Genomic DNA, 12,809 nt, shown 5'->3' on the forward strand with positions numbered 1-12,809 from the left:
GAAACCCTTCCGATAAAAAGTGCCACCTAATAAGAGCAGTCCCCATCATTTCCTACAAAAGCACATTCGAAGCGCAGAAAAAGAGTTGGGGGTGAGAGATAAAAGCAACATTGTTGTCAATGAGAGGCGAAGTGAATTATAATGGTCGATGGTATCGAAAATCCAGGCGCATCAGGTGCGGAATCCTGAAAGCGGCCGTGGAAGGGGAGAAGTGAAGTAAAACAACCCTGGAACAGTGCAGTCCGCCATTTCCAAGCAGTCGTGTCACAGAGTCTAGGCATAAGTCGTGAACATGGATGACGAAAGAAAAGTGCAGAAATGTGAAATGAAGGTAGAAAAAAGTGCAAGAGCACCATGCCCTCCTCTTAAAGCATGCCCCTGGACAATGGTGCCCTTAGGCCATGGGGGCAGCAGTCCTGCGCTTGTCCGAGTTGGTCAACACCAGCCTGGGGGCGCGGCGCTGACCCTCAGCAGCCTCTTCAGCCTTGGATGCTCGCAGAGCGCCGTTCTTGAAGACGTGGGCGAATGAGTTAGACTCAGCCTCATCATCGCTCGAAGTGCGAGCCCTCTGGCTCGAGTTGGGACGGTCAGAGCCGATAGCTCCCCAGCCACCACCGACGGGCTTCCTGGGGGGTAGGTTCTCTTCCTCACCAGCTAGACTGCCGGATCCGCTGCGGCCAGACTCGGAGTCGTTGTCGGTGATAGGCGTTGTCGACTCCTCGGTCTCCGATACGGGGCTCATGCTACCCGCAGAGCTACCAGTGCCCTTGCGTCGCTCGAGTCCGGCTCGAACGAGGTTGTGCACGGCCGAACGCCGGGTACGGGCAGCAAAGTTCTTGCTGCCCTCGTACTTGGCCGTCGGCTTCAGCTTAAGCTCGTCCATCGAGGGCGGGCCGCGCGGCTGGCGGATGGGGTGCTCGCCGGCACGGCCCTGTCCGGGACCGTAACCGCCAGTCATGGGCGTTATGGGGAAGGCAGACTTGGGGCCGGCAGACGGCGGCACTGTGGACGAATTGCCTGAGGCGAGAGATGAGTTGACGGGGGCAAGCGACGAAGCCTTCTTGTGTCCGCGACGGAATGCGTTGGCGGAGGGCGGAGGAAGCGGCTGCGTCTCCTGGGGCGAATCACCTCGCTTAGAGGGAGAGCTACTACGGCGACCATTGCCCTGGCTAAGCGTCTCGGGAGGAGGCGAGACCTGAACGCGGGGGGTCTGGGACTGAGACTGAGACTGGGTATGACCCTGGTACATTTGCTGCTGCTGTTGCTGCTGGCTGTGCTGTTGCTGATTGTGCTGCTGTTGCAGACCGCCGAAAGAACCAGGCGTCATGGGCTGCTGCTCAGTGTACGAGGGAGTAGCCATCTGCGAGGTGGCCATGGTGTCAACGTAGTACTGGCCTGTCATAGGGTTGTAGTAGAACTGCTGCTGTGGGGCCTGGGTGGCGGCAGCCTGGACACCGAGCTGCTGTTGCATGGTGCGTAGCTGGTTCTGCTGCTCGTAGATGGCCATCTGCTGCTGGACCAGCTGAGGGTTGCTAAGGTTGAGCTGCTGAAACTGCTGGGCGGCGGCCTGTACGGTGCGGAGCTGCTGCTGGAGGCGCTGCTGCTGCTGGGCCAGGTACATGTTGGTGGCAACAAGCTGAGCGTACAGGCCGGGGTCCATCTGCTCCTGAACCTGGTCGTCAAAGGAGAGCTCAGGAGGAGCAAGAACTTGGTCGACAGTGTACTGCTGGCTCATAAGATGGGCATTGTTCATATGCATCGGCTGCTGCTGCTGTTGCTGCTGATGTTGCAGGGGCTGATGTTGCAGTCGCTGCTGTTGCTGCTGCTGGCCAGCGTACTGGGGAAAGGCCGTCTTGGGGGCGTTGTAGGCGGTGTCCTGAGTGATGCTGTGGACGTTGGCAGCCATATTGTTGCGGGCGTACTGCTGGGTAGGATTGGGCGAGGAGAGGCCAAAGGAACCAGTCGTGGCAGACTTGGGAGCTGTCCTGAGACCAGCAAGGAGATGCGAGCGGCTCGTGCGAGGAGTGGGAACCGTGTTCTCCTTATCGACAGCCTTGGCGACACCATCGAAGGACAGAGGCTTGATGTTCTGGCCACCTCGGCGCGAGGCCAACCCGCCAGAATTGCCGAAGCCGTTGTGGGAAGCAAAGTTGGTGGAAGACATTTGAGCAAGACCGCCTGGGTTCATGGCTCAAAAGGAAGTAGTCCGTCCGGCGAGTGGATGAAGGTGTTGGTAAGAGTGGAAACGAGGTTTATGACAGGACCAATGTGATCGTTCTTGTTTCGTTGAAATTCAGAGTTGAAAATGTCGAGAGAGAAGAGTCTCGACGCGATCTGGTTTTGTTGTATGCGACACAAAAGATAAATGCAAACGAAGTAGCAGAGGTACGGTTTGTGTCAGGTTGACTCGACTCAACCGAAGATGAGAATAACGAGAAAATAGCAGTTTCTGAAAAGCAAAAGATATGGAAGCAAGTCGAGAAGTCGTTCCTTTTTGGTCGGATGAAGAGCAACCAGGGTGACCACGACGTGGTGGATGCAGGATTAAAATGTATGCCGTGGAAAACGGATGCCTTGGAAAAATTCAAAGAATGGACAACGCAGCTGCTGTTCCAAAGTTTGACGCAGAACTGTCCAATGTCATGGATAGACGAAAAAATGGCAAAAGTTGCGTGTCAAGCAGTGGGTCGCCCCTGCACGGGAAAAAAAAAAAACGAAAAAAGGGGGGAGAAGACTGGAGGACCGGCGATAAGGAACACAGTAACGAGAAGAGCCCAACGATGAGAATGTTGACCGATGCTTGTAGCAAGAAGTTGACAGACTAAAGCTAGCCCACGAGATGAAATATTCTGTAGCGGGCGTTGTGTCGATGGTTCTTTGTTATCGAATTGGTATAGCCGGGCAGTCGGGATAGATTAAAGAAAAGAAAATAGTGTCGAAGAGGAAAAAAGAACAGATGCTGATCGAAGCAGAAAGCGGTAGAAGAAAAAATGAATTAGGTTCTTGATCGGACGGTTTTCGCGATGGAAAAAAAAATGAAAAAAAGGCGCGATGAGATCGATGCGGCAAGCCGTGGATGGAAGGTGATCGCTCTTTTCCGTGATGGTCGAATTGTATGCACAGAAGATGTTGTCGATGAGTGGTGGCGGGTCGAGAGGAGAGCGAGTAATAAATCGGCAAGCAGGACGAACTCAAAACACAGGGCAGCCAGATGAAGAAGTGGCGCACAAAGGAAGGATGAAAGATGTTTGAGAGAAAGAGAGTGGAAGCAAAAAAAGGAAGAAGGGAAAAAAGGGAAGGTTTGGCGAACGAGACGGGAGGATGTAGAAGGGAGAGAGGGTGATGGAGATGGAAGGGAAGGAGATCAAAGTAGGAAAGAAGAATACGGAGAGAGAGAGAAGGAGAAAGAGAGAGGGAGAAGAGAGAGAGAGAGAGAGAGAGAGAGAGAGAGGAAAGTGGATAGAGGAGGGTGGATTTCCGATGGCCTGAGTGGTGGGACGCGTTTTTTTGGCGGTTGGAGCCTTTTACTCATATTGCAGCATGTCAGCAGCAAAAAGGCGAGGGGCCTGGCCCGGGGGGGAACGCCCTAGGGAGAGGCCCTACAGCGTACGAGTACGGGGGGGCACACAAACACGGCAAAGGCAAGAGCGGCCCAAGGAAGGGGAAGGAAAGAGAGGAGGGAAGGAGCGGGCCATGCCATTGACTCTACCGTATTACTGGAGCATGACACCCTACTCGTACATATTACATGTAGGGAATTGGAGGCCCTGACGAGCCCTGGAGATGGGTCCCCGGGCCCTGGAGCTGCAGCCTGTAGGTCGTAATAGCCTGGGCAGGTCAGGTGGACCAATAACGATACACAGGGCTGACGGTGTGTACGACTATTAGTAAGGTTTGTTCGCTGTAGCGATATGGCAATACACGTAGGAGTACTCTATTAGAGCTACACAAAACTGGTACACAAAAGAAAGAATAGTCAATAAAGAGAAAGGGAAAGGATACAACATCATGTACGAGTATTATCCATCATCGTCGAGATCTGTACCCTGTACTCATACTGGTAAAAAAGACAAAAGACGTTATGCTCAGGAATTCACGATTCACCTACACTTCAGAACGCTGCCATGAACCATGTCCTTCCCCCATACAAGTATCTGTACAGCCACCAGATAATCCGCCACAGGGGGTTCTAGCCCCGTCTCTACTTGAAATTCTGATGCAAGAGACCCTTGATCGTCAATGGGGTCTCCCCATGTCTTTGCGTTTGCGTGTGTGTGTGTGTCTGTGTGCCTCGGATCAAGAGATGCCGCTATCTGTATCCGTACTCGTACTGTTAACATCTTACTATTGCCTACAGGCTACAGATTACTCCGTACAAGTTCTCGCTTCGCTTCTCGCCTCAGTCATTTCCCGCTTCCCCCAGCCCATCCCGACGGTGGTGACGGACGGTCCCAGACTTGAATTACGAGTATGTGAGACCCCTGCGGTGGGAAGGTTCATGGGTCAGAGACAAGGAAGCCAATCATATCCACGTATTTCCTCTTCAAGGTACCAGGGGGGGAGAGGAGGTCCAGTCAGGGGCAGAATTTCCCTAAACTTGTGGTCTCTCTCCTCCAGTCACATGCAGGGTGATGGAGGTTGTGGAAGCGCCGACGAAATATTGGATCTCTCTCTCTCTCTTTCTCTATCTTTCTCTCCCTTTCCCTCTCTCTCCCCCTCCCTCTCTCTCTCCCTCCTTCTTTCCCTCTCTCGTTTATTCATTCATTCGAGTTTCCTATTTTTACACAGAAGACAAGAGCAAAAATCTTCATCAATACAAACGGCCTTCTGACTTGTAATATATTCTTGTATTTCGGTTCCTCACCGCTTCTCTCTATTCGGATTCCGACAGGCCGCCTAGCGTCTGCGCCGGTCGAGACTTCTAGTTCAGCGGTGCCGTTCCTCGGAGGACCTACAAGTACGAGTAATACATATCAAGCTACACTACTCTACTAAATGTAACTAATACTCACACACACACACACACACACACACACACACACACAAGAAATTGGTATTCAAATACTTAGCATGTTAGCTACTTGGCAGGTTTCACTGGCGCATATAGCCAGGATAAAGATATACGTATCCCACAAGTAATGGTGTGTGTGGGTAACCAGGATTTGGTACGCAACTGCTAGAACGCCACGAGACCAAGCGCCACCTCGTTGCCGTCGAATCATGGCCTGCAGTCAAAGGGTCCTATGGCCAGGTGCCGCGTATTATAATAGTGATGGCATGTACGCCGTATGTTCGCTCACAGAACAGTTAGAGGGTTGTGAGTCTCTACAAGTGAGTTTTTCTACGAGAAACTTGACAGCAAATCACTCATAGACTCACAAAAGTCTCCCTCACGCGACAACTCCATGCAACAATCCTCGTCCTGAGGGGGGCCCGTCCATGTTTCGTCCTGGGACACAGCCCCTGGGTCACGTTACAGCCTTCATTAAGGGGTGACCTTTCTTACACCGATCCCTACCAGCACGGCCCATGTCACATCTTAACCTTTTGATGACCTCGCACCGCCCTACGGTCGTACAAAAGCTAAAGCACGTCGTTGCAATTTCCAGTCCCCCCCCTTCCACTATTATTTTTAAAGTCGGTACGAGCACTTTTTCCAATGTGAAACTCTTGAAACTTCGAAACCTGTCCTTTCCCCCGACATCGTACTCGTAGTCGTACATAGAGTAGTAATTTATAATTCGATCATGCCATGGATCATGTCCACCCCTTGACGACGTAAGCTCCTTCCTCTGTTCTCAGTCCCAGGTACGTGTGTGTTACTTTTGTCGTCCTGGTGTTTTGAAAGTATATCGGACAAGCTTGACATGTAAAGAATACCAAACGGTCAACTTTGTACTAAACTATAGTCGCCTACGTACACATCCACGTATGCCCACCTGTAATCTGTACGAGTACTCGTAATATCGCACCACAGTATACGCCCGAGGCAGAGGGCCTACCCGATACACAAGGGCCATACGAAATCACTGCGTTATCCTGACGTCTCAATGATATTGCGCACTATAATGATCAACTGAAAAGAGAGAAAGAGTTTTACTGCTATCCAACCGAAAATCCTCGTATAACGAATTGGCCTCCACCAGGCCGCATGGTGCTCTTGTTTTTGACAAGTCCCACCAGGAACCGCTCCACATCAACAACCACGTTTACCTGCAGCGTGCCAGGTCACAATATACGGCCATAGGGAGTTGGTTGCTCTATGCGAAAACACACACACACAAGCTCATTTGCCGACTCTATGGAGCTGATAGAGCACAATGATGCAAGTCGGGTACCACTGCAGAGGAATCACAATTGTATGGTGCGTGCACGACCCTTGCAGCGGTAAGCAGAGTGAACGAGATTCGCTGATTTGCCGCGTTGTCTGCATGTCATCACGTACACGATTCTTTTTCTATCTCTTATATATATTTACATATAATATACATGCCTTTTTATCAACCGCTAATATCTATTTTAATGATGTCGCTGACAATACCGACTGTTCGGCTCTGGGCAAAACACACGGCTAGGCCCGCAGGCGGACAGCCAGGCAACCTCGATTCGAGGCCAGGGTGGCTATACCCTTTGACAAGCGCAAAGCGCGTCAGCAGGCGCTTGAAGACTACGATGTCATCAAAACAAACTTACTATCGTATCATGTATTTTTACGCCTAGCGTCTGTTCGTCCCACGTTCTGGATTGAATTGAAGTGCGGTCACGGGATCACAGAAAGTGGGTCGCGGCCAGGACCATTCGATGGACGATGCTACCAAAGTAGTTAGCTCTTGGTGTGGTTCTTTTTGTACGTCTTCTTCTAATTTCTCTAGACTAAGTGAAAGGCATATATGATTACCCTGTGACTTGTGTATGCGGAGCTGAATGCTGGGTGTACAAGTCCAGACTAGACCAAAGACGACACTCAGCCCAGCTCTAGATACTTATTCAGGACGATCATACACAGCAGGAGAGAGAGACAGAGAGAGCTAGGTGTAATGGTCCCATCAAACTTGTAAACTTCGAAAAAGAAAAAGCACCGAATACAGGAAAACCAGCTAGCATCTTGAGCAGTATGACCAGGTCTCGGGAAGTGGTCCAGAAGTGGCAAACCGTCACGCCACATATGGATCAAAAGTTTTTTAAACTATTACTACATGCAACACTTACTACCTAAACCATAGTCATGGCAATGCCAAAAAAATCTTCTTCCTTTACTTTATTGTTGCCATTATTTGCCTTCACTTCTCTTTCTGCCTGAAAAAAAGAGAAGCTGATCTGAATGGTTCCCATAGCCGAATTTCATTGTGATTATTCATTTACTCCTGCACACCTCCTCTGATTTGACATCTCGTGGAAAAGCACGTTTCTCGTGGGCCTGCCAAGACGAGGCGGCTTTCCCTTAGTGCCAATATTAGAGAATATTGGACAACGGTAAACAAAGGATGTGAAGGATTTTCGAATAGATAGATGAGTTGATGATGAGAGAGTTGCAAGATGTGTATTATGTGGCGCCCATATTCCCGTGGTATATATGTATATGAATCGAAAATGCTGTAATGAAACCCATCCAGTAATCTATGTGTATGAACCTCCAGTGACAAAGACGTGAACCTCAGGTGAGGTGTTGATTGTTTGCCGTGTAACATAGGAAATATGTAGTAAATGTAAAAAGGAAAGCGTAGTAACAAGAAAAAGGGAAAAATAGTCGTTCGAGTCATAACCTCATATCATATGCTTCCAGCCGTGTTCCTGAAACCCCGGGCCCTCGCGGGCCAAAAAAGCCACGTATATCTCTAGATATGTGAAAGTCTTGAGAAAAGGGAGAAAAAAGTAAAAAGAAAAAAAGAGACGGTATCAAGTTTTACCGCGTCTCTTCTGGGAAAGGAGCGTAGAAGCTGGGTTCAGGAGTAGGAGGAAAGGTGTTGCAGCCACCACCACCGTAGACGCGGGTGTGTCTTGTCCATCCGGTACCGTTCTTGTCGAGCATCGAGATGATTTCGCCATGGACGTTAATCTCCCTGGGACCATCGGCGAGACCGCCGTCGGGACCGCCGCGCGACACGGTGTTGGCATTGGCAGGGGGGTACGATCCGCGAAAGGCTGAGAAGAAGCCCGGGTACGACGAAGGGGCGGCAGGACGCTGGGCGGGCGAGCCGACGGGAATGGTCTTGTTGTACAACAGTCGGCGCGGCTGGGTGGGCGGGGTAGCGCAGTGCCTGTGTTCGGGCTCGTGCTTGGGCTCGGGCTCTGAGTCGGTGTCGTAGCGCGAGTCGGCCATGGGGTTGGCAGCGTAGTCAGGATTGGGCTGGCGCATGAAGTTGTCGTGCTGCTGCTGGAGGCGCTCGTCAATGGAAAAGATGCTGTTGCTCAACTCCGGAGGGGTCAACGGAGGCGCGGGAGGAAGCCGCGATGCGAGTATGTAGTGGGGTTGGTGGTGGCCGGGAATGGGGGGCGGAGGGGGGATCATGTTGCGGTAGCTCTTGTCGCTCATTGCGAATGTTGTCGGTAGGGGGTTGTGTTGCTGGTAGGGAGGAGGAGGGGTCGACGGGATGTCGTCCTCGTTCGATGGCCTCGTAGGCTTGGGATGCTGTTGCTGCTGATCCGTGATGTTGGTAGAGAATCTGCTGGCGGCGCGACGGACGCAGACGCGTAAGAGGACAAGGAGGGCGAAGAGAGATGATCCAGTTAGGGTGGATTGAGCCCTTGAGTTGTAGAGAGAGGGAATATGGTTGCTGCTGTTGATGTTTGCACTGATGGGAGCTGAGGGCATGCTTTGATAGACACAATGGCTGTTGTACGTTCAACGGTTGTGTATCAATGGACTTGCTTAAGATGTCGCTGAGGTCGAGATCAAGTATGCTCCATGGGGCGGCGATATAGGCGATGATATAGATGGTGTAGACGACGATGGCCTTGTAAGAGTAGAAGAGTAGTCGAATAAGTTGTCGTAGTATTTGTTTGGCTTGCCGTGATGGCAGAGCAGTCTAAGTCGAGTGATGGAGATGAATGACAAAAGATGACAGAACGAGATATCTACGGGAAGTGGCAGGGACGGTCTTGTTATAAACCAGGGTTGGACAGAAACGACGGTGCCAGGATGTGGTGTGAGGGGCGAAATAGAGGGGTGAGGAGGGGGAGGGTGTGGATGAAGAAAGGAGATGATATAGACCAGGGTGTTTCTGTTTTTGAGTAAAGATGAGGGAGAGAGGGAGAGAGAGTGTGTAGTGCTATTTCGAGAGGGGCACGATACAACGTTGACTGTAGAGGCAAAAAAGCACAGCGTAAACGAGGGACGTGGAGTGGCCTTTAGCGGCAGTAGTGGTAGATCTGGTGTCCAGGTGGTGGAGAAGGAGGGGCGTGTGTATATGTGCGACGACGACGATGAAAATGATGAAGGAGGGTGTATGTGTATGGAGGAGGGTGTAAAAGAATGCAGCAGAGCAATTGATTAAGGGCGAGTAGAGTAGGGATTTGAAAAAATCTCGAAAAATCTTGAAAGAAATGTAGTGGGCAATTTCTGATTCGGCCAGGGCCATGATCAGGATATATGAGCAATGTGATATATGCCATAGGCTTGTTGATCGAACGGGTGGTAAAAGCATGTTGTACAGGCCACAAACTCTGCAACAGTCATGGAAGATGGTGGGGGGCGTGTGAGCTGGAAGGTTGCATCCATACTACTGTAGTAGTTCTGCCAGTGCCAGCAGTACCAGAGCATAGTATTACAAATTATTAGGTATAGTGTATGACAGAGAGGGGGGGGGGGCGTCTGTCAAGTAACGTCTTGAACGGTTCGGATTCAGCTTGAAGGCCATGGGTCATGGGGCGGGATTGTCTTTTCAGCTGCGCCGACCCTGCAGAAGAGTTGTGTTCCTGTTGGTCGGGGGTGGGGCTGGTGGGGAAGCGAGTCAGCAGCCTCAATCCAGCTGGACTGGACTGGGGCTCGCCTGTACAGACTACAGTACTCGTACAGCTTCTGTACGTGCGAGTGCTCGTATATCCGTCAGTACAGCGGCTCTATCTACTGTTGGAAAAAGAAGAAGGAAGGAAAAAACGGAGGCGTGGATGGAATTGCATGACTTCGATCTAACAATAGTTCTTGCCTAGATCTATCCCATAGGACAGGTATACAGCTTGATCGTATGCACGTTTATTAGTATCGTCTAGAGCATTTCGATATTGCTCCATCCTCCATGTCTTTCCACTATCTCGACTGCTTCAGAGATTGTATCGATCAATTAGTATCGATTCCGCGGTTCCAATGCCAGCCGCCCCCCTCCCCCCTCGCGTCACCTCCCGCCACCTGCCCGCTGATGCCCAACTGGCGGGGGCTCCGTCGCTCCCGCTGCAGTGGCTCGGGGCTTATAGCGTAGTATATGTAGAGGTACTGCTGCAAATTCCCTGTCCATCTAGTCATTTGTGGTGCGTCGTAGTAAGCTCATGCTAGCCACAAGTGCACATTCCATTTATTTTCAACGGTAAAACACCACAACTCACACTTTTACCAACGTGATTGCATCACGATGCAACGCACCGTCAGATACTGCATTGCCCTCCCTCCAATCCACGGCGAGTAATACATAGCGACTAACATCCTTTAACGCCAACTCTCTTGACAGTATAGCACACTCACATATGCACCCCCGCGAATCTTGCATGCATCTGTGAGTCCTTATGAGTCTTCCATCGACATGACCCCTGTCTGGGGCACAGCTCACATGTTCATGGTTGTGTGTCATGGCCAATATTAATCATCCATCAATTTTTCCAGTCATTAACAGCCCTCCATGCTCGGGGCACAATGGTCGCTCTAGATAGTGGGTACCTAATACTAAAGGACAACCCGCCGTATGGACAGAAATACAGCTGGAGTGCGAAAGAGTGCTACATATACTGCTAACAGTACGTACTCTGTAATAAAGCTACATCCACGCCCGAACAGTATGAGATAATAATAAGCATGAATAGATATATAAGCCCTTCTTCGATCACGTATCTTTACTATCCCACCTTTTATTCCATTGGTAAAAGGATACGTATACTAACCCTGATCCCAAGTCGAATCCTACTCGAACCCTTACGAACCCCTACTGAAATTCTAACCTGCATTTTTTTGCCGGTTGAAGTTGGTTGAGGTACTTAGGAATTCTTCGAGATATCGCGAAGAAGAAGCGGGTCAAAATACTTAGACTGGTTTAGTCGTATGTGCATATCGTGTGAGTGTGACGTACAGCTTGTACTTGTAGACTTGTACTCGTACTCGTAGTGGCTGTCGCGCCGGCCGTGGCACAGGCGTTTTTGTCTATTTTAATTAATGTGTCCCTTGTTTCCGGCCCCCATCTGTTGGCCGACGGCGAGAGCGACGGGCGGGAGGCGTTAGCAGATATTTCACAACAGATGACGAAAACGGTCTATTACACGTAGTGCTGAGATGGATGCTAATTCACACGCCAACTTGCCATTTATCCAAGTTACCATTGTGAGCATATACGAGTACGCTCTATTTTCTATCACTTTACGTGCACAGCTGCCACAGGAAAAGAGAGCGACGTTTCCAACGAGCGCACAGCTTTTAATAGTGTCCTCAGCAGTACTCTCGTACTCGTACAGATACTCCTGTCATGCGGCCCATGCCAGATTAGTGAAACCCTCCAGCCCATCCATGAGGCATGGCATGGCAGCCCAGCTGGGGGGTCGAGTGAGACATTCTAACAAACCCACACCATCTACTCGGTATCTCTAGCCTGTTTGGCCATGCCAAAGTCTTGCATCACTTTCATTCACCGCTCTCATCTATGCTAGTAATAATATTAATAGTACTTTACAGCTACGAGTTCCCGTAGAATTCTTATGCGACTTACAATAGCCACGCTATGTGCAGAGTAATATACAGCTGATGTCATACCTGTAGAGGCTACGCTACTACCGAGATCTACAGCATATAATTACTTCAGGCAAACAAGCATACATACGCTATACGCATACTCGGTATAGACCACGGCGTGGCCCTGCGTCCTGCGTCCTTGATCCTGCGATGCTGTGTACTAGCTTCCATTACCGCAATCGACAAAGCCTTTGCTCTAGTGCCATTATTACCGTGCTTGGAAAATTATCTCCGTATTATGCGGGAAGTAAGGAGGGAGGAAAGGATAGAACTTATGCTGCAAAAGTGGAGAAGCACCTTCAGCTGTGTCGACAGCGTCGTTGTAGCGGGCAAGAGCGGGTACAAGTCACCTGCCACGCTGTTGGCAGCTGGTTATGACTGGTCTGATGCTGCTTACTGGCGCCTGGGCTCCAGGCAAAGCTGTACTGTGACTCTGTTAATTTGCCCTTATTACATGTCCAGCTGGTTACTCTCCCGTCTTGCTATGCTGTTCCGTTTTCCGTTTTTGACGGCGCTAAAATAATATGCCATTGGGTCCCATTACGGACCACTGCGGAACAAAACGACTCACCGTAGCTATCGCACTCGCTTACAAGCCATTCCTTGCGTCTCTTCTGTGTTTTCCAGAATGCACTTGTACGTTAGAGTACGTTGGAAGGTACCAAATCCGTAACCAGTATCACTCCGTAGCTCACCTCAGAGCGAGCATGCGGCAAGCTGGGATACGTTAGTAATGTACGGTACCCTATATATCCATGCTCCGTATGTGTAATAACAACTGCAACAACACTATTACACCAGCTGTATCGTCTCTAGCTGCCCCATTCACTTCAGGTACACTCTGAGACAAGTACAGATTACAGCTGCTGTCTATTCTATCCCA

General features: G+C 50.4%; 2 protein-coding genes across 2 annotated transcripts; both read right to left on the reverse strand.

Annotated features, from left to right (window-relative positions):
* Positions 1 to 394: 394 nt before the first annotated feature.
* Positions 395 to 2,188, reverse strand: GMORB2_3496 (uncharacterized protein; the record flags this gene model as incomplete). Its single annotated transcript, XM_035465472.1, has 1 exon — positions 395 to 2,188. The coding sequence occupies one exon, from the start codon at positions 2,186 to 2,188 to the stop codon at positions 395 to 397; it is 1,794 nt and encodes a 597-aa protein (XP_035318737.1).
* Positions 2,189 to 7,903: 5,715 nt separating this feature from the next.
* GMORB2_3497 (uncharacterized protein) lies at positions 7,904 to 9,676 on the reverse strand (the record flags this gene model as incomplete). The annotated part of the gene is made up of 2 exons (XM_035465473.1): positions 7,904 to 8,402; positions 9,663 to 9,676. The coding sequence occupies 2 exons, from the start codon at positions 9,674 to 9,676 to the stop codon at positions 7,904 to 7,906; spliced, it is 513 nt and encodes a 170-aa protein (XP_035318738.1).
* Positions 9,677 to 12,809: the final 3,133 nt, after the last annotated feature.

This window comes from Geosmithia morbida (genome assembly GCF_012550715.1).
Source record: "Geosmithia morbida isolate 1262 chromosome Unknown scaffold_18, whole genome shotgun sequence".
Classification (NCBI taxonomy): domain Eukaryota; kingdom Fungi; phylum Ascomycota; class Sordariomycetes; order Hypocreales; family Bionectriaceae; genus Geosmithia; species Geosmithia morbida.